At 34.7% G+C, this 20,602-nt stretch overlaps 1 protein-coding gene across 1 annotated transcript in view; it reads left to right on the forward strand.

The window, feature by feature from the left end:
* Nucleotides 1-20,602, forward strand: part of NAALADL2 (N-acetylated alpha-linked acidic dipeptidase like 2) — an 862,695-nt gene that overhangs the window by 168,402 nt on the left and 673,691 nt on the right. The window contains 1 exon segment of the mRNA XM_065875821.1: nt 19,996-20,269. Coding sequence (XP_065731893.1) covers nt 19,996-20,269 — 274 coding nt within the window.

Here is a 20,602-nt window from a genome sequence, read left to right on the forward strand (position 1 = left end):
TTTTTCGTTACGTGGGCCTCTCACTGTTGTGGCTTCTCCCGTTGCAGAGCACAGGCTCTCGACGCACAGGCTCAGCGGCCATGGCTCACGGGCCCAGCTGCTCCGCGGCATGTGGGATCTTCCCAGACCGGGGCATGAACCTGTGTCCCCTGCATTGGCAGGCGGACTCTTAACCACTGCGCCACCAGGGAAGCCCTATTTCCTCTAATAAAATGCCAATTCTTAAATCATAGTCCTGATGTATCACTTGGTCCTTCCCCTTGTGGCACTTTGTCTTGCATTTCTTAGTCTTCTCTGCCCAGGGACTGAAGACTGCTCCAGATTTATAAACTCATGCTGGAGTCTTGCTATCTGGGAACCAATTACCTGACAATTGACTGCTTACCTGGATTTTTGCACATTGTTCAGTGTTATGTTTCTCATCACCAGGCTGTGGCCACCTCTCAGGCCACTTCTATGGCTTCCTTAATGTCCCTTGGAGAATTCTGGCCTCAGGAATTATGCAAGTAATGCCCTCTAAACACTGGGTCAGAAATCATTTTAGTTGATGAACGCTCTCATTCTTAGAAGTGATGTGGTTGTCTGCATACCCCTAATTCAGCAATTCAACCCTTGATTTTATGCATACAGGCCAGTCCACACTCATTCCATTGAAAACATTTCAAACAATCTATCAATCTGGGCCCGATTCTTTTTATAATTAAAATAATTCTTTTGGATAGGATAGGTAGTAAGACTGTGAGGACTGGTTTAGTCAGACAGACAGGCTGGGTAGTAATAAACATATTCCTAGAGAAAAATGTAGGACCAAATGGAATGATCTCTAAATAGAATTATTTCTTTTCTATTAATTTCTCTGATATCATGACATGTCAATAGATCCTTAATGGATGAATAATTTTAGTGCCAATTTTTAATCATCCTTCCCAAAGATAAATGCATTTTCTAGCCTGCCAATAATCTGTCACAAGTGTACCGCATGGCTTCTTATTTGATTTGTAAAATTCTTTTTTCACTTTTAGTATGACAAGAAGTAGTATAAATGCATTCATATGAAAAAAAGATGAACAATTATGAATATTGCATATCCCTATTCCCATTCCCTCATATTTTCACATATACCAGTGTCGTTAATATTAAAACAAAATTGTGTCCACCTAGAGGGGTGGGAGGGAGATGCAAGAAGGAGGAGATATGGGAATATATGTGTATTTATAGCTGATTCACTTTGTTATACAGCAGAAACTAACACACCATTGTAAAGCAATTATACTCCAATAAAGATGTTAAAAAAAATTAAATTCTGCTGTGGCCGTTTTCTTTAGCATATTTTTTGGTTCCATTAGTTTATAGGAAATAAAATGAATTACCTCAGGCTTAATAAGCCCTCAAAAGAGTATTTAAAAAAATCTTTAAAGATAAATGCAAATAGTTGCAACAAGTTCATTGAAAAGGAGATAAATTATTTACAATTGCTACCTTTCTAGAGTATATATTTTAGGAAGGGAGGTCAAAAAACTAAAAAGCTTATTTAAGCCAACTACATATTGTAAAATAAATAGAGTAAGTGCTAGAGTACTGGGGACAGGGCACATAGTGAACTGCAAGGCTCACACTTTGTCTAAAATAGCTGAACGTTCTGCACTCCAGTAGATTGTTCAGAAGCAAGAATTCCAGACCAGTGATGTCAGATCTTCAATTTAAAAGATGAGACCAGAAAAGAAAGGAGGAAAAAGAAGAATCAGAAATTCTGGATTTTTTAAAACTTCCGATTTTAAATGTTAATAAAATACGAGATATAGGAGTATCAATGCTTTAGGTATTTGATACATTGTTATTTTGGATTATGTCTACAATATAATTGAATTCGGAAAAAAAATTAGAACGATTTTGTTCCCTTTTTTTCTCTCTGTTTATACATGTGCTGAGTACAGCCCAACATGGTGCATATAGCCAAAACATACAGAGAGAGGTATTAAACAATATAAAAATAATGACATTTCAGTTCTTTGAGAGAATTATTGAGGAAAGCCTGGCCAGCAACATTGTGTGCTCATTTCCAGTTTTCAGTCCTCACAGAAGCTTTGTTTTTCCAAAAATAACAAGCAGAAGAAGAAACTCTACTTTGCATGACTTTCTTGCTTAGGATTCAAATGAAATGTTTTTGTTTTATTAATTTCATATAGACTAAAAATTAGTTCAAGTATTCCCAAACAGCATGATTTAATTTGGAAATATGTGCATATATTTTTAAAGACTAAAAATAGTCTGCTGGCCATCCATGAAAAGTAATGCTAAAGATGGCAATTAACAGAAGTTGCTTGGTTGGTACCTTTTTCTCACAGTTAGCTTAACACGGTTTAATATAATTATGTAACATTATTATGGCTGTGAAAAGTACAGTGAGTGACTATAAGAAAAATCAGAGCTCTAACTTTATACACCACTTTAAACATTGTGTAGCCATAAGCAGCCATGAACTCATATGAAGATAAGCTTATGCCCATATTCCAAGAATTAAAACAAGGATTTGGAGTAGTGGGCCCTAAAGAATTAGTTCATTTCCCTTATATTTTTCCTTCTGTTATCTTCGGGTCTTTGTCTTCATTGGAGTTTGTTAGGAAATCCAAACCCATTGACTAATGACAGAAATTAAATCATAGTTTGTGTATAGTATATAGAAGCCATAAAAATGGTGACGACTAAGAAAAGGGCAGGGGAACATGAATAGATAATATCCATGTTACTTTAACTGTGTTTAATGAGTAGCCTGATCAAGTTTCTGAAAACCATTATGTATATTTCAGTTCTTTGCTAGCTGAATTTTTAGGTTAAAATGAAGCATACTTTTTAGTTGTTTCATGTATTATGTACTTCATATATTATGTAAATGGTTTCCAAATATTAAATATTCATGTAAATGTTCCATAATATGTAATTAAAAGATATTTATTAAAAGAATATCTATTAAAAATTTATGTGTTATTAAAAAAAAATACCAGGACTTCCCTGGTGGCGCAGTGGTTAAGAATCTGCCTGCCAATGCAGGGGACACAGGTTCGAGCCCTGGTCTGGGAAGATCCCACATACCATGGAGCAACTAAGCCCGTGCACCACAACTACTAAGCCTGTGCTCTAGAATCCATGAGCCACAACTACTGAGCCCGCATGCCACAACTACTGAAGCCTGCACACCTAGAGCCTCTGCTCCACAACAAGAGAAGCCACCACAATGAGAAGGCCACCCACCACAACAAAGAGTAGCCCCTGCTCTCTGCAATTAGTGAAAGCCTGCATGCAGTAACAAAGACCCCATGCAGCCAAAAATAAATAAATAAATAATTAAAAAAACAAAAACCCAAAATGCATATCAGAGCATCCATAGGATTTTTTCTCCTATACATTTGTTTTCTATTTTGATCATTTTTGTTCTTATTTTTATTACTTCCTTCTTTTAAATTTCATTTGAGTTTATTTTGCTTTTATTTTTCTAATTTCTTGAAATTGAAGCTAAATCATTGACTTTCTGTTTTCTTACTTGTTTAAGGCAACACATTTTTCTCTAAGCTCTGCTTTAGCTGCTTCCCCAAAATACTGCTGTCATATTTTCAGTATCATTCATTTAAAAATATTCCCTATTTCTATTTTAATTTCACCTTTGACTTAATGGTTACTAAGGAGAATTATCTAATTTCTAAGCAACTGGAATTTCTGCTTATATTTTTCTTTTTTGTTTCTAGCCTAACTCCACTGTGTTCAAAACATACAGTTTGTATGATTTTAGTGTTTTGAAGTTTGTTGAGACTTGCTTTATGGCCTACCATATGGGAAGTTTTGGTAAATGTTCCATGTGCACTTAGAAAGTTATTGGGTATGGTTTTCTGTGTATGTCAAATTGGTCAATTTTTAAAATTATTATTCCAGTCGTATTATTCCAGAAAAGTCAACTTTTCTTTTTCTGTTTATTCTATCAGTTAGTGAGAGAAGTTTGTTAAAATTTCCAACTCTGATTGTGAATTTGCATATTTTCTTTGTACTTTCAAATTTTGTTTTGTAAGTTTTAAAGCCTACCTCACTTAACTAGAGATCAAGGAGTTTTGTCTGTTTGGTTTAACCATTTACCTGAAATGAACACAGTGACTGCCACACAGTAGATAGTCAGTGAACATTTTTCAGGTGGAGGGCTGGGGGGAGAATGAATGTGAGAATAAAAATACATATCTAGTGGCAAAGTCCAAAAAAAATGCATGGGACAGTTCAAAGTGAGATTTGACCAACTGCCAAAGAAGTTCAGATGCTTTAGCTAGATTTTGCCAGATGGGAGCTTTTACATTTCCTTGTACATAATAGATATTCAGTGATGAGGGTACTATTCTTTGTTTGTTTGTTTTTTTCCTTCATCTGGGAGCATATTAGCCATCTGCTTTTGCTTCATCAATTGGATTAGCATCACCAATATTCATTCAGTGGTATGAACATACACACACGAAGACATATTTGACCTAGATTCAAGAAATGTCCACCATCTCTAGATTACTAGAAAGAATACAATTCTCTGAAACTTTGCTTACTGCTCTATCCTCCAGACTTGATGCTGTCAGCTTGCTCTGCCAGTCTTCATTAACTGGCATCTCTATATTCAGCTGTTTCATGTGGGCCAGGGCAAAGAAACAAATTTCTAGATATCTTTTCTTAAAACTTGGGAATTATTCTAATTCTTTCCTAGGCCCATTTTAATATAATTTCAAATTTTGTGTTCAACTATTATATGAATATAAACCACCTAAAACAATGATTGGCACAGAGCAAACACTCAGAAAATGTTGGTAGTGGTGACAGTATAAATGCCATAACAATTATGAGTATTTATTTTAAAAAGCATTTGAATTGTGAACTCAATTTTGCCAACAGGTAATATTTTTTTGTTGTTGTTTTTGTTTTTATTACCAGGAGAGCATTTTCCTGTTGGGATTATTTTCTTGCATTCTTTTGTTAAACTTTTTTGCTCCTCTGTTTTTTCTACTTTTTTCCTCCAGTAAATACACATTAATTACATAAAGAAAAAATAAAAACTTTTAAAGGGAGATAATGGTAATTCTTCTGTGAAGAATAAGTAACAAATAATCTGAGATCATTCTAGACTTAATTTTTCCATTGTGCTCCTAACTGTTAAGGACCTGGAGGGAAGAAAGAAAATATAAAACATTGAATCCAGTGTCTACAATTCAAATGTGTAGCAGTATATTCAAATATCATGAACTTTCGCAGAAGAAGAGAAAGATGGCAAATAGGGCTTAATATCAGTAGTTCCAACCATGAATCAAGTTATGTCCATGTATATATTCTGATGCAGTTCTTATACTAAAGTAGATGCTGTTATTCTTGTTTCAGTACTTGGGACAGATCATTTAGGACAGGAAAAGGGAACGAAAAGTAACCTTTGTTATACTCCTGGAAGTGCTAGAGACTGTGCTAAGCACTTTACATATGTATTTAATGCTCTCAAAAAAACCTTAACATGTTACTATTCAACATATTACAGTGTGGAAACTGAGGCTCAAAAGATACTGATATGCACAAGGTCATCTAGCTTATATGTGAAAACCAATAGGTAAGCCCTCTTTCTTTTTTTTTTTACCAATAGGTAAACCAATAGGTAATCCAGAGTCTTTCCACTCTCTATTCTCCTCCTTCCAAAACTCCTGTCTCTCTCCACCTGCACCCACTACCCTCTACCAATCTTTTGTTGACAGTTGGTTGTCCAGTTATCCTGGATTATTCATGATGTTCAGCAGATGAGGGTCTGGCCCAACTAGGGATAGTATATGTCAGAAATACATCACCATCAATGCCGCTCATTTCTTCTCTAGCAATAAGCCTCTTTTCTTCTTTCTTCACATGTACAATAGAGATGAAGCTTGTAAATGACAGCTTATTCAAATATCTCAACATGCAATATGTTTTTCTTGTCAAAACCCTAATTTTCTATCATTTTAACATTTACTTTTCATTTTTCAGTTTTGTTTCCATACTGTTATGACTTTCAATGACCAGATATCTCTACAGATTGATTTCAAAGCATTTCATAAAGATGACTGTTTTAAGAGTTTTTTCTCGTGATTTATGCAACATGTCATGTAATGAGTATGATTTAATAGAGAAGATTTCACTCGAATGCTGAAATGAATGTGTGCATGAAGGAAGGTAGTTTTGATTAACAAGTGACAAGTAACACAAATTCTTACTGATTTTGATTATTGTCCTCATGGAGACATTATCATTCATTGTTTTGACAATAGCTTTAATGTATTTGCAGTGTCACAGAAAGACAATATCTAAAAATTATTTTTTAAATATATTAATTCCCCCCATTATATAAGGTTACTTCATTATTTTAGTCAACCTTGCTGTACTACTCAAGATTTAATTTGCTATATTGTAAAATAAATGAAAATAAGTATGTTAAAATTATACTTTCAATATAGTCTTAACAGTATATTTAGCAAAAAACATTTACTGATTATTTGCTATGGTTCCCATTTACTAAGAACAAGGAACTGTAGTTAGAGTTTTAGGATGTGTTAAAAAGGGTGAGACTCAATACTTGTCCTTAAAAAGTTTATTTTTTAAGTTTAGTAAAATATGTTAATAATTTTGTGTTAATGTCAAGAACAGAGAATCATGTTAGTGTTTCAGGTACTTTAAACGTTTCTCAGTAAAAATGCTTATTCTAAAGTATGGAGACCAGTCACTTTTGTTATGATCTTATTGAAATGGAATATGCTTCTCCCAATATTTATTCATTGGATCATAGAGTAGTGACTATTTAAATCAAGAATCCATGTAAGTTTTGGTACCATCCAAGTTTATGTCATTGCATTAGAGAACCAAGCAGATGACACTGAAGACTTATAATGTCTTACTTATTGGATTAACTTGTCCATTTTGTGAATCAACTTTTAGATTTAGCTTAGATAATTTAGGTGCTTAATCAGAAAGTGACCTTTGAAAAGAATTTTCCCTAAAAGACAGAGAAAGAGTCTCTAAAGCCAGGCGCTATTAACAGCTAGTATAACATTCTTGTGCTGGGCTGGTGCATTCTATAAAAGCTTATTAGCCTCCATTTTTTTCACATTTCTTCTTTCTAAAATGTATTTTTAAATGCTTCATCATTAGATACTACTGTATTTTTTTCTTACAATCCAAATATGCACATGTTATTAACCAGGGATGGAATTATCTCCTGTACGAATGTGTGCAAAGGTTGAAAGATGTAGAGATATACTACTAGACTCTTATTTTTTCTAATTCAGGTAGTAACAGATGTATTGGCAGTTTATTTTGTTTCATTTCTGTGTGTCCTGGGTTTTAGTCATTTATTTTATTGTTTGTGTAATATCAAGTTAAAAGAAATACCAAATTAATTTAGTATTAATTACCAGCTTTATGCCAGGGATTTAGCTAGAGATCACCAAGCCCGTCTGTGTGCCTTCCATAACGTGCAAAGCAGACAGCTACGTACCATGTTCTCCTTGATCACAAGGAGGAGACAGGAAGATATCTTTCAGCTAATCTACTTCTCTTCTAGTTTTTTTAAAAATGGATTATATAAGAAGCAGTTTTTTCTTTCTTGTTCAGATGGTTCTCAAACGCTGAAATTTAGACTACTGTGTTCTTGAAATACTTTGATTTCTCTGTCTTATTTTCTCATGAGCATAAAGATCTCTTTCTTCCAACCTCATACCATCTAACTTTTAATTATTTTACCCAAATACTATGCTTTATAAACCTCAACATTTGTATTGCTTTTGGAAAGCATCGGGGTTTGGAATACTATCTGCTCCTTCTAAATAGCAGTGTAGTATAGTGGAAATCTAAAATACAATGTACTGTAGGAGAAATCTGACCTCCTTAATATCTGGGACATTTTACTTCTTGGTTACATTGCCTGACCCTCAAATTTCTTACCTGTAAAACAATAACAGTAGTTACATGAGGGTCTTTTTGTGAAAAAATTATGCACAATGTGTTCAGTCTCTAGAGTAGACATTAAATACATGACTTACTGTTAATATGGTCTTTTAAAAGGCAAAAAGTAGTTGAGCAAGTAATCATGTTTTATTTGGCATGGTGTTAGTGGGTGGCTGGGAGGAAAAGTGAAAGAATATTCCTTTACCCTCCTCACCACTTAATTTCTTGCTATCATGTGTAATACAGTTTTACCATGCATTTTGGTGTTAATATTTCTAAAGCAAAATTGAGATAAAAAGTCAGTTCATGCTATAATCTTGAAATTTACTAGGTACATATAGTGCATGATTCACAGAATTTACTACATTGAATACCAACTCAAATAAGAAATCTCAAACCCCTACAGTATGAGTATGTGTGTATGTTATTGTATGTGCACATAAGAAAATCTCGGTGGACGTGAGTAAATGCGCTGTTTGTTTTCTGTGTAATGTGAGTGTGTTTCTTTAGGTGTTTTCTTTCCCTGTTCATTTACAGTAGAATCTTGGCACTCACCCTTGCACTAGGAATACTACATGCATCGCTTCCTCCAATTCGAACACCAGGGTTGCTCTGTGGCTCATCCAGTAACAGGTGTGAAACATTGATATAAACAGAATTTTGTCTACCAAAGCCAAAATCCTCCCATTTCCAGTCTCTACCAGCCAGTGAAACACTAATGCCAAACTTACTTCCAAATTCAAGTCTCAGGCATCACAGTTCATTATGCTTCCTGCCAAAACTACTGGCCCATGGAAACTCCTAAAAATTAAGGCAGAGCAAAATTTTTGTCAAATATCATGTGATTTTAGGTGACACACTCCTAGTTTTGCAGCTTTTTCTGAAATTAGTAAAGTGAAATTATATTGCAGTTAATTACTGAATAACATTTCTTTTTGAATATAACAAACTGCCTAATTATAACAGAACTGTTCACCATATATCTCAAAATATTGTGGGGAAAAAGTTCAGAAAACTGTAGATTCTCAATAAAATTTCTGCATTTTGACATTCGAAGGGATTTGAAATAATTAATGGATAGAATCATTTGACCAAACCATTTGTATCAATAAAACTGATTTATGTAAAACAATTTAGGTTTAAAGGTTACATAATTTCAGAACATAGAACTCATATAGCTTCTTTAAAACTTTTTTGGAGGGGTGGTGCAGGGGGCAAGACTCATAAACAATTTGATAAATTTAAAATACAGTTTTAAAGGCAGTAGAATTAAAAATTGATCTTAGGAAGATTAAGCTTGAACAGGTATTTATTACCTTAATTATTTGGAATGTTAGGCAATATTTATTAGGAAATCTTTTCTCTATCGTTTTTTAAAGACCAGTACTTTTGTAACCATGTGTATACGAAAGCTTTGTTAACATCTTTCAGGATGCATTTTGTTATATTGATAAAGTGGTATTCAGACTACTGTAATACATGTTCCCTTAAATCTAGTCAACCATCATAGTGTATAAGATTTGAATAAGATAATCTCTCTAAGGTAAAGATAATGTGTGAAATGATACATCAATTAAATTTGAACAAATATTTACAATGTAAGTCTGTGGAAGATGCAGGAATTTGGGTCATAATTCTTAGCTGCTTATCCAGACTTTTCCCTATTAGATGCTGTGGGAATAGTAATCAGTACTTACAAAGACATCATGTCTAATACATGTAGGGATTTAGGTGCTCAAGTTAGTGCATTTTTGGTTTTGGTATTATTTTTAAGTAGGTACCGTAAAAAACATGTAGAGGCTGTGTACAGTACCTACAGTACTACCTTTAAAGGAGGTATATTATCATATACCTCCTTTAAAACACTGGTATCCTGAGCTGACAGGATAGTAAGAGAAGTTGGCAAGGGAATCAAAACGTACGATAGAGTACTGTGGCAAGTGATGAAATCAGAAACTTTGAAGATTAATAGCAAGTGACACAGGGAGCAATGAAAGAGCTATGATTCAGAGAAGAACTAATAAAATTAGTATAGCATTAAAGATTTTGAATCAGCAGTTCATAGTTCTCCCATAAAAAGAACATCAAGTAAGACAATTTTTAGTTTAAGAATAATAACTATTCAGAAAGAGAAAAACAAATACTGTATGCTAACACATATATATGGAATCTAAAAAAAAAAGGTTCTGAAGAACCTAGAGGCAGGACAGGAATAAAGATGCAGACGTAGAGAATGGACTTGAGGACATGGGGAGGGGAAAGGGTAAGCTGGGATGAAGTGAGAGAGTGGCATGTACATATATACACTACCAAATGTAAAATAGATAGCTAGTGGGAAGCAGCTGCGTAGCACAGGGAGATTAGCTCAATGTTGTGACCACCTAGAGGGGTGGGATAGGGAGGGTAGGAGGGAGATGCAAGAGGGAAGAGATATGGGGATATATGTATATGTATAGCTGATTCACTTTGTTATACAGCAGAAACTAACACAACATTGTAAAGCAATTATACTCCAATAAAGATGTTAAAAAAATAGAATAATATGTATTTTTCAAAAATTATAGTCATATTCAAGTTCTCCCAAAAAAACAGATCAAGGGATGAAATACTCCCTACCTCATTTTTTGAGGTTTGTGTAACTTCAAATTAAAATCATGCCTGAAAGTTGCATACCAGCTTTACTTATAAAAATAGACATGATAATTGTGAATAAAATGTTTGTAAAATAAATCACATAATAGCTAAAAATCATAATGCATTCTACTAAGTAGAGTTAATTTTTGGAGTGCAAGTTTGAGTTAATGCTAAAAAATTTCAATTAAGGTAATCCACCCTATTAAGAAAAGGATAATATTATTGTCTTAATAAATGCATCAGAATTTCTGATAAAATCCAATACCTAATTATAAAACAGCTTCTATCAAAATGAGAGGAACATATTTAATCTAATATTTAGAAATAACTATCATAACTTATTAAATATTTTATTAAATATCTTCTGGAGGTTTTAGCCTGCTTAGTAATCAAAAAATTAACAATCTATAAATGACGAGAAAGGTAGTAATAAAACTTCATTATTTGCTTATATTTTTAATGAAGAAAACTAAGAAAAAGATAAAAATATTATAATTAGAGTCTCGCAGGATTACTTGATAGAACAATGGAATAGTATTCCTCTACACCATCAATAAGCAGAAAATATTTTAATTTTAAAACATTTTTATGTTAACACTAACTGGGTATTTGATAATATTTAGGGCTTATTGTTATTTTATTATAAGGATGATATTTCTCCTCATATTGATCTTGTCTCAGTGTAATTCTAATCATAATCTTGATATGGAAATTGATACACTCATTTTAATATTAGTATGGAAGAGAAAAAGAAACAATAAGATGTTCTTGAAGAAGAACAAGTAGGAGGACTTGCCCTTCTGAATACTGAGGCATATTTTAAGATAATAATAATTAAAATAGAATATTTCTATGAAGATGGATCAAAAGGACTAATGGAATTGACTAAGGAGCTGAGTCAGACTCACAGACATGTGCAAATTTGTATATGACTGTCACTGCACATGAGTGAAGAATATGACAAAGGTGACTAGGATGATTATTCATATGGCAAAAGATAATATTTCATGCATTCCTACCCCATACCACACACACACACACACACACATATAAACACACACACACACAAATATTCCAAGTAAACATTGAAATGTGAGAAACTTAATTCTTTAAAACTTTTATGAGAATGACTTCATTTCCTTAGGTTTGAGAAGAATTTCCTTTTTTTAAATTTATTTATTTATTTATTTATGGCTGTGTTGGGTCTTCTTTGTTGTGCGTGGGCTTCTCATTGTGGTGGCTTCTCTTTGCTGTGAAGCACAGGCTCTAGGCACATGGGCTTCAGTAGCTGTAGCACATGGGCTCAGTAGTTGTGGCACGTGGGCTCTAGAGCGCAGGCTCAGTAGTTGTGGCTTGTGGGCTTAGTTGCTCCACGGCATGTGGGATCTTCCTGAACCAGGGCTCGAACCCGTGTCCCCTGCATTGGCAGGCAGATTCTTAACCACTGTGCCACCAGGGAAATCCCTGAGAGGAATTTCTTAAGCACATCAGGAAAATGTGGAAACCATTACACTGTATTAAAAAATACATGTACACAAAGGCTCTCTGGAGCAAATGACACCATGCTGTGGCCAGCTTATGGCACTGTACATTCTATTAAAAACAAATAAGAAACCCAAAAACCTTTAAAAAATGTACATTAAGATTATAAACTTTTATAATACCATAAAACAAGACATTGAAAATGAAAGAGAAGCCAAAAACTGGGAGAAGATATGTACCCTACACCTGACCTAAAATTATTGTCAGGAATACACAAAAGCTTCCATAAATGTGGGCAAAAGACACAGATAGTCATTGCATAGAAAGGGAATTTGGGTGGCTAAATAATACATGAAAAAATCTTCATTAGTAATCCTGGAAATGCAAATTAAAATCATAGTTGGATACAATTTTGGATACAAATTAATAAATAATTTGTATTATCCAAATAAAATAATTTTATTATCCAAATAAAAATTGGATACAATTTTACTTTTATTGGATAGCAAAAGTTAGCTACTCTAAAAATAAGACCTCTTAGGGCTTCCCTGGTGGCGCAGTGGTTGAGAGTCCACCTGCTGATGCAGGGGACATGGGTTCATGCCCTGGTCTGGGAAGATCCCACATGCTGCACAGCGGCTGGGTCCCTGAGCCATGGCCGCTGAGCCTGCACGTCGGGAGCCTGTGCTCCACAGCGGGAGAGGCCACAACAGTGAGAGGTCCGCGTACTGCAAAAAAAAAAAAAAATAGGACCTCTTAAATAATGCTGGTAGTACAACAAGCTTTGGAAAACTATTTAGCATACACCAGTGACAGTATTTCTGAGTTACATAATGATATACAATTTTACACCCACTACCCTTGGTAAAAATATAAGATAAAATAAAATAATAAAGACAATACCAGGTATTGGTGAGGAATGGAAGAATAAGTTTCATGCAGACCTGGCAGCAGTGCAATCAGAACTTTTAAAAAAGCATTTTGGCATTTTTGATTAAAGTTATATAAGCACATAACCTATGGACCAGTAAGTCCTTCCCTAGAGAGGTTCTTGCCTATATCTATTAGGAAACATAGACAAGAATGATCAATGCAGCATTATTTGTAATAATGAGAAAACAAAACAACTTTAAAATACTTGTCTCAGGAAACTGATAATAAACCTGGAGGAATCTCAGAAATTTAATACTGAGTGAAAATCAAATCACAAAAGAATATTCGTATATTTACAATAATCATCATATTGTAAGCTGCTAAGAGAGTAGATCTTTTTTTAAATTAATTAATTAATTAATTCTTGGCTGTGTTGGGTCTTCGTTTCTGTGCAAGGGCTTTCTCTAGTTGCGGTGAGCGGGGGCCACTCTTCATCGCGATGCGCGGGCCTCTCACTATCGCAGCCTCTCTTGTTGCGGAGCACAGGCTCCAGACGCGCAGGCTCAGTAGTTGTGGCTCACGGGCCTAGTTGCTCCGCGGCATATGGGATCTTCCCAGACCGGGGCTCGAACCCGTGTCCCCTGCATTGGCAGGCAGATTCTCAACCACTGTGCCACCAGGGAAGCCCAGAGAGTAGATGTTAAATGTTCTCACCACAAAAAATAGATGATAGTTATGTGATGTGCTGAAGGTGTTAGCTAATGGTATGGTGGTAATCATTTTGTAATATATAAGTGCATCAAATCATCATGTTGTACACTTTAAACTTACATAATGTCATATGTCAATATATGTAAAAAAAGAATATATAGAAGATACCAAGTATATAAAGGTAGAAACTCAAAGCCTAAGGAATGAACTGTTAAGGACTTATAGATACATACATATTAAATCTATAAAAAGAAGACAAAGGAAGCCACAAAAAGAGAAAAATGGTTGGTGATTACCCTGCGGGCCAGGGTAACTGATGAAATAAAGACTATCTAGAGGACTTCAGTAATATTGGAAATGTTATACTTCATAGACTGGGTCATTCTTTCATTATTCTTCATAAGTTATATATGTTATATATTATATATTCAATTTTTTCATAACATTGAAAAATGAAATTATAATACAAAAAGTATATATCCTTTAAATTGAAAGTGAAATAGAGAATACAAATATCCTTTACTCAGTAATTTTAGCGTAATAGTGAATAATATTTAGAAATTCTCCAGCATTGAGACAAATTACTAATTCTTCATTTGAGTCCCTAAAGTAGTATTCTATTTACCTTTCAAGGCCATGTTGTATAGTGTAAACATCTTGAAACGTTTTTTTGTGTTGCTTACACTGTAAAGCACCTTGAACCTGAGACTAGCAAAAGAAATGGCAGAGTAAACATCTTGCCTACTAATTGGTAGACTTATGGTCATCAATTGACTGGGTAGAGGAGAAAAAAAAAAAAAAGAAGTCTAAAGTAGTATTAAAATTTCTCTTCTCTTTTTCTGTTAATGTTGACTGTACATAGTCAAATTTACATGAATAAGAAGTGTGTATTCTGCAAGTCCACTTTATACATATTACAAAAGGACATTATTGATTATTAATTTCCAAATGGTTTTTTCATCAAACTGAGTTAAGTTTCAATTCAGTTAGTTTACTTGCCCTGTCCAAAATACTGCAGAAAGAACTGCAGTTAGGAACAAAGAAAGAGAGTTGCAGAGGCAGAGATCAGATACAGCAATGAAAGAACAGGGAAGAGAGCAAGATGAGGGAGTAGGAAATACTAACCTGTATTCACCCCTCCTCCCCCCCACCAAAAAAAAAAATTAGATACCCAGGCACTAAAATAGGTCTGGGAGGGCTATAGCAACACAGTGGATCAAAAAAAAAAGAAAGGTTGTGGGGGAGATCAGTTTAGCTGGGACATCCAAACATAGCTAGGAACCAAGAAGGGTGGAGGCTATTGGTATCAACCATGGTCCCCAGTGGTTGGCTCTGGGGAGGATCCTAACAATCTTGTCACTCAGGACTGTAACACCCCGACAGCCACAAACTCCCCACAGCTTTCATGGTGGGAGGCCCCAAAGTGTTCATTGGCATGGACTTCAGTGACCTGATGCTTAGAGGATACCAGCAGCTTTCACCACTGAGGTAACCAAAAGCCATCACTGCTGCAGACTCTCAGGAGAGGGAGATGCTGCTGTCCCTCCCCACACCCAAAAGAATTGCTGTTGCAGAGTCCCCAGAACCAGGGCTGCCACCACCCGCCTAACTGTGCACATTCCCCAGAACTCAGAACCATGGCTACTCTGCTATACCTGCACTTTAGACCTGGATATAGCTGCCATTCCATGTGTTCTTGTGACTTAGGCAATAGAGTCACTGCCACTGTAGGCTGACCAATGTCCTGGATCCTGGGAGCTGCTATCACTTTACAAGCACCTATACTCCAGACCCTGGCTTTGTGATTACTCTATGGGTGTCCATTCATCAGACACCCATGCCACCCTCACTGTAATAGCCCTACAAGCCAACCAGGCACCAAGAGGGATCCCTTCAGCCAAAACATCCTACATGGGAGAAAAAGAGATGGGGAGTCCCCAGCAGCCTTTGCTACCAAACAGCCCTCACTGCTACTGTGTACAGTCACAACCTTGGCCACTGAGGACTCCTACAATCTTATATCAGACAAAATAGACTTACTTTAAAAACTGTAAAGACACAAAGAACATCATTATGTAATTACAAAGGGATTGATTCATTAAGAGTATGTAACAATTGTAAGTATATAGGTACTGAACATTGGCACCTATATTAAGCAAGCATTAACAGATTTGAACAATATAATAATAGTTGGGGACTCCAATACCCAACTTTAAACAATGGATATATCATCCAGACAGAAAATCAGTAAGGAAATAGTGAATATGAACTACACTTTAGACCAAATGAACCTAACAGATATATACAAAATATTCTACCCAACAACAACAACAGAATACCCCTTCTTTTCAAGCACACATAGAACATCTCCAGGATGGATCATAATTTAGGTCACAAAACAAGACTTAGCAAATTTAAGAAGTATGAAATCATATCAAATATCTTTTCTGACCACAGTGGTATAAAACTAGAGCTCAATAATAGGAAGAAAGCTGGAAAATTTTTAAACATGGAAATTAAACAACATACTCCTGAGTAACCAGTGTGTCATGGAAGAAATCAAAAGGGAAATCAAAATACGTCCTGAGAAAAAATGGAACAGAACATATGAACACTTATGAGATGCAGCAAAGACAGTTTTAAAAAGAAGTTTATAGCGTTAAATACTTTAAGAAAAAAGGTCTCAAATATGCAATCTAACTTTACGCCTGAAGAAAGTAGAAAGAGAACAAACTAAGCCCAAAGTTAGCAGAAAGATGGGAATAACAAAGATCAGTAAATAACAGAAATCAATGAAATAGAGACCAGAAAAGCAATGGAAAAGATCAATGAAACTGAGCTGTATTTTTGAAAAGATAAACAACATCAACAAACCTTTAGCTAGACTAAGAAAAAAGAAGACTCAAATAAAATCTGAGATAAAGGAGGAAACATTACAACTGCCACCACAGAAATACAAAGGAATGAAGAGACTACTATGAAAAAGTATCAACCAACAAATTGGAAGCCTAGAATAAAGGATAAAATCCTTCAGAATAAATTTAACCAAGGAAGTGAAAGACCTGTACACTGAAAACTTTAAGACATTGATGAAAAAAATTAAGACAAATCAATGGAAAGATATCTCATGTTCTTATTTGAAGAACTAATATTGTTAAAATGTCCACACTACCCAAAGCAATCTTCAGATTCAATGTAATCCCTATCAAAATTCCAGTGGCATTTCTAAAATCTATATGGAAACACAAAAGACATTGAATAGCCAATGCAATCTTGAGAAAAAAGAACAAAGCTGGACACATCACACTTGTTGATTTCAAACTATATTACAAAGCTATAGTGATCAAAAGATTATTTTGTCATCCAAACACATCAATGATCTGTTTGATCAAAAATGATCAATGAAACAAATTAATCATAGAAAATAGGTCAATGGAACAGAATAGTGAGCCCAGAAATAAACCCAATATATATGGTCAATTAATTTTTGACCAAGGAGGCAAGAACACAATGGGGAAAGAACAGTGTCTTCAATAAATCGTGTAAGGAAAACAATGTACACAGGCAAAAGAAACCCCTATCTTACTCCATCATAAATATTAACTTGAAATGGATTAAGGACTTAAATGTAAGACCCGAAACTGCAATACTCCTAAAAAAGAATACTTCTTGACATTGGTCTTGGCAATTTTTTTGCTAAGGAAATGATTAACAAAATAAAAAGGCAACCTCTGGAATAGGAGAAAATACCCAACGTATAGCTAATAAGGGGATAATATCTAAAATATATAAGAAACTCACACAATTCAATGGCAAAAAAAGAAAAAAAACAGTTAAAAACTGGACAGAGGACCTTAATATTTCTCCATGAAGATACAGAGATGACCAATAGATACATGAAAGGTTCTCAACATCATCAGGGAATACAAAGCAAAACCACAATGAAATATCACCTCACACCTGTTAGGAGATCTGTCAAAAAGACTAGACAGCAAATGCTGGTGAGGGTGTGAAGAAAAGGTAAAATTGTACACTGCTGGTGGGAATGTAAACTGGTAGAGCCATTATGGAAAATAGTATAGAGGTTCCTCAAAAAATTAAATCTAGAACTACCACAATTTAGCTGTACTACTTCTGTGTATATATCCAAAGAAAATGAAGTCAGTATCTAAAAGAGATATCTGCACTGCCATGTTTACTGCAACATTATTCACAATAGCCAAAGTATGAAAACAACCTAAGTGTTCATGGACAGATGAATGGATAAAGAAAAGTGGTGTGTATATACAATATACACATTCAATAATATTATTCGGCCTTAAAAAAGGAGATCATGCCATTAGCGACAATGTAGATGAATTCAGAGAACACTGTGATAAGTGCGATAAGCCAGACCAAGAAAGCCAGAGACTGCATCATATCACTTACATGTTGAATCTTAAAAAAAGTCAAACTCTTTGAAACAGGGTAGAATCATAGTTGTCAGGGACTGGGCGTTGAGGGAAATGGGGAGATGTTGGTCAAAGAATAGAAGCCTTCAGTTATAAGATGAATAAGTTCTGAGAATCTAACGTATAGCGTGGTGACTATAGTTAACAATACTGTATTGTATTCTTGAATTTTGCCAAGAGAGTAGATCTTAAGTGGTCTCAACACACACAGGCACACAACTAAGTAGCAAAGGTGAGTTGATGGATGTGTTAATTTGATTGTGATAATAATTTCACACCATACATGTATATTAAATCATCATGTTGTACACTTTAAATATATACAATTTTGTTTGTCAATTATACCTCAAAAAGCCTCCCCACCAAAAAAAGAAAAAAAAAATACAAGGCTGACCAGTATTATTCAGAATAAAAAGTAGAATTCTTCCCATAAGTTTTTCCATAAAATTTACATGACACTGATGATTGGTCAAATTAGATATTTTTTTAAAAAAGAATAGAAATAACCTTTAAAAGATAGAAAACAATTGGTAAATTGTCATCGCACCTTCCTGTATACACCAGCTTTTAAGCTGTGTCAACAGACCTTTTTTCTCCAGTAATACTTTCCTATGCCATCCTATGTATTTTTTTCCATTGTGCCTGTTTCTTATTCTTTTTTCAAATATGTTTCATTGAGGGTTCTTGAATAAACAGGGTCCTAAAATAAGGATGTGTGAGAAAAATAATTTGATGGGCAAAAATGACAACTATAGTAAAATAGTTTGGATAGCAATAAAATGCTTATAGGAAGATTTTTTGCCGAAAAAAGAGCTGGTTCCTTTGCATTCTAGCCCAAAACGAAGCAAAACTTTATTAAATTTTTCTTTTTTAATTTCCCATATCTCATGCTTTTCTAGGTTCTATGCATTTTTTAAACAGAGCTTGTCTGGTTTCTAGGATGTCCTAAGCAAAAATAGTGTCATTATGGGTTATGGAACAAGTATAGGAATAAATATATAGAATACACAGCAAGCACACACAAAAATTAACTTCATATTGGTTTGACAATCTGTGGTTGGTTTTGCCACAATATACTGATTTTATTGCATATCATTATGTTCATAGCATCATGTAATTTGGCATGTAATTTGTATCAGAAGAGTTCCCTCTGTATGTTCATAGCATCATGTAATTTGGCATGTAATTTGTATCAGAAGAGTTCCCTCTGTATTTTCATAGCATCATGTAATTTGGCATGTAATTTGTATCAGAAGAGTTCCCTCTGTATGTTCATAGCATCATGTAATTTGGCATGTAATTTGTATCAGAAGAGTTCCCTCTGTATGTTCATAGCATCATGTAATTTGGCATGTAATTTGTATCAGAAGAGTTCCCTCTGTATGTTCATAGCATCATGTAATTTGGCATGTAATTTGTATCAGAAGAGTTCCCTCTGCATTATTTTTTAACTACCAATATCTGTGTATTAATCACATAGCTTTATATGTAATCATATTAGCTACAGTGCAGAACTGTCTCAACCAACATGACCCCTAGGTTTGGAGCCGAGTTTTAAATACATTATGTTGTTGTCAATAGAAGGATCAGAAGTAATAAAAGAGCTAGTTGGTATTAATTCTGCTCTTCTCTGTAGTCCCATAGACCTTTATTAGTTCTTAATTTAAGTTTAATTCATTCTGCTTTGATTTTCTATAATTTCTGTAAAGCTCATCACCTCTACCAAATTGTGAATTTCTTGTGTAGTGTCCTGTCTCACGCATCTTTCACATCCCACGTCTATTAATAATGGTTCGTATACTGAATCACCACAACTTGAAAGAATAAAGATTTCCTTTCTTTTTTTAGAATATACCTTTTAAATTTCTTTCAGAAATTTGGTACAACTGTACAAAAGTGAAAACGACATAGAAATTTCAAAGAAGATTAAGACTCAGTGGACTTCTTTGGGCCTAGAAGACGTACAGTTTGTAAATTACTCCGTGCTGCTGAACCTGCCAGGCCCTTCTCCCAGCTCAGTGACTCTAAGCAGCAGTGGCCAGTGCTTTCATCCTAATGGCCAGCCTTGCAGCGAAGAAGCCAGACAACACGGCAGCCAAGATCCGCTCTACTCATATGCAGCCTATTCTGCCAGTGGAACTCTCAAGGTAATATGACAATTTGTCTCTGTCATTTACAGTGAAATGAAATTAGAAAACAACAGCTTTCATCTAAATTGAGCTAACTGGCAAGAAGCAACATACCAAAATAACCAGTAAATATTCTCAGTGTGGAGGTGCCAGGAAAGGGGAAGGAAGATTTGAATTGCCTGACCCTTTTCTTGTCATATTTTGAAAGTGAAAACATGTTAGAAGAATTTAATTTAAAAGTGTTGAGTGTGTGACTGAGTCATTCACAGTTTGCTTAATCCTTACAGTGTGAGTTCATTTCGTTCTTTGGTTCTGAAGAGGCAAATTTTAATAGATCAATGTGGATAGAAA

Source organism: Phocoena phocoena, chromosome 4 (assembly GCF_963924675.1).
Source record: "Phocoena phocoena chromosome 4, mPhoPho1.1, whole genome shotgun sequence".
NCBI lineage: Eukaryota > Metazoa > Chordata > Mammalia > Artiodactyla > Phocoenidae > Phocoena > Phocoena phocoena.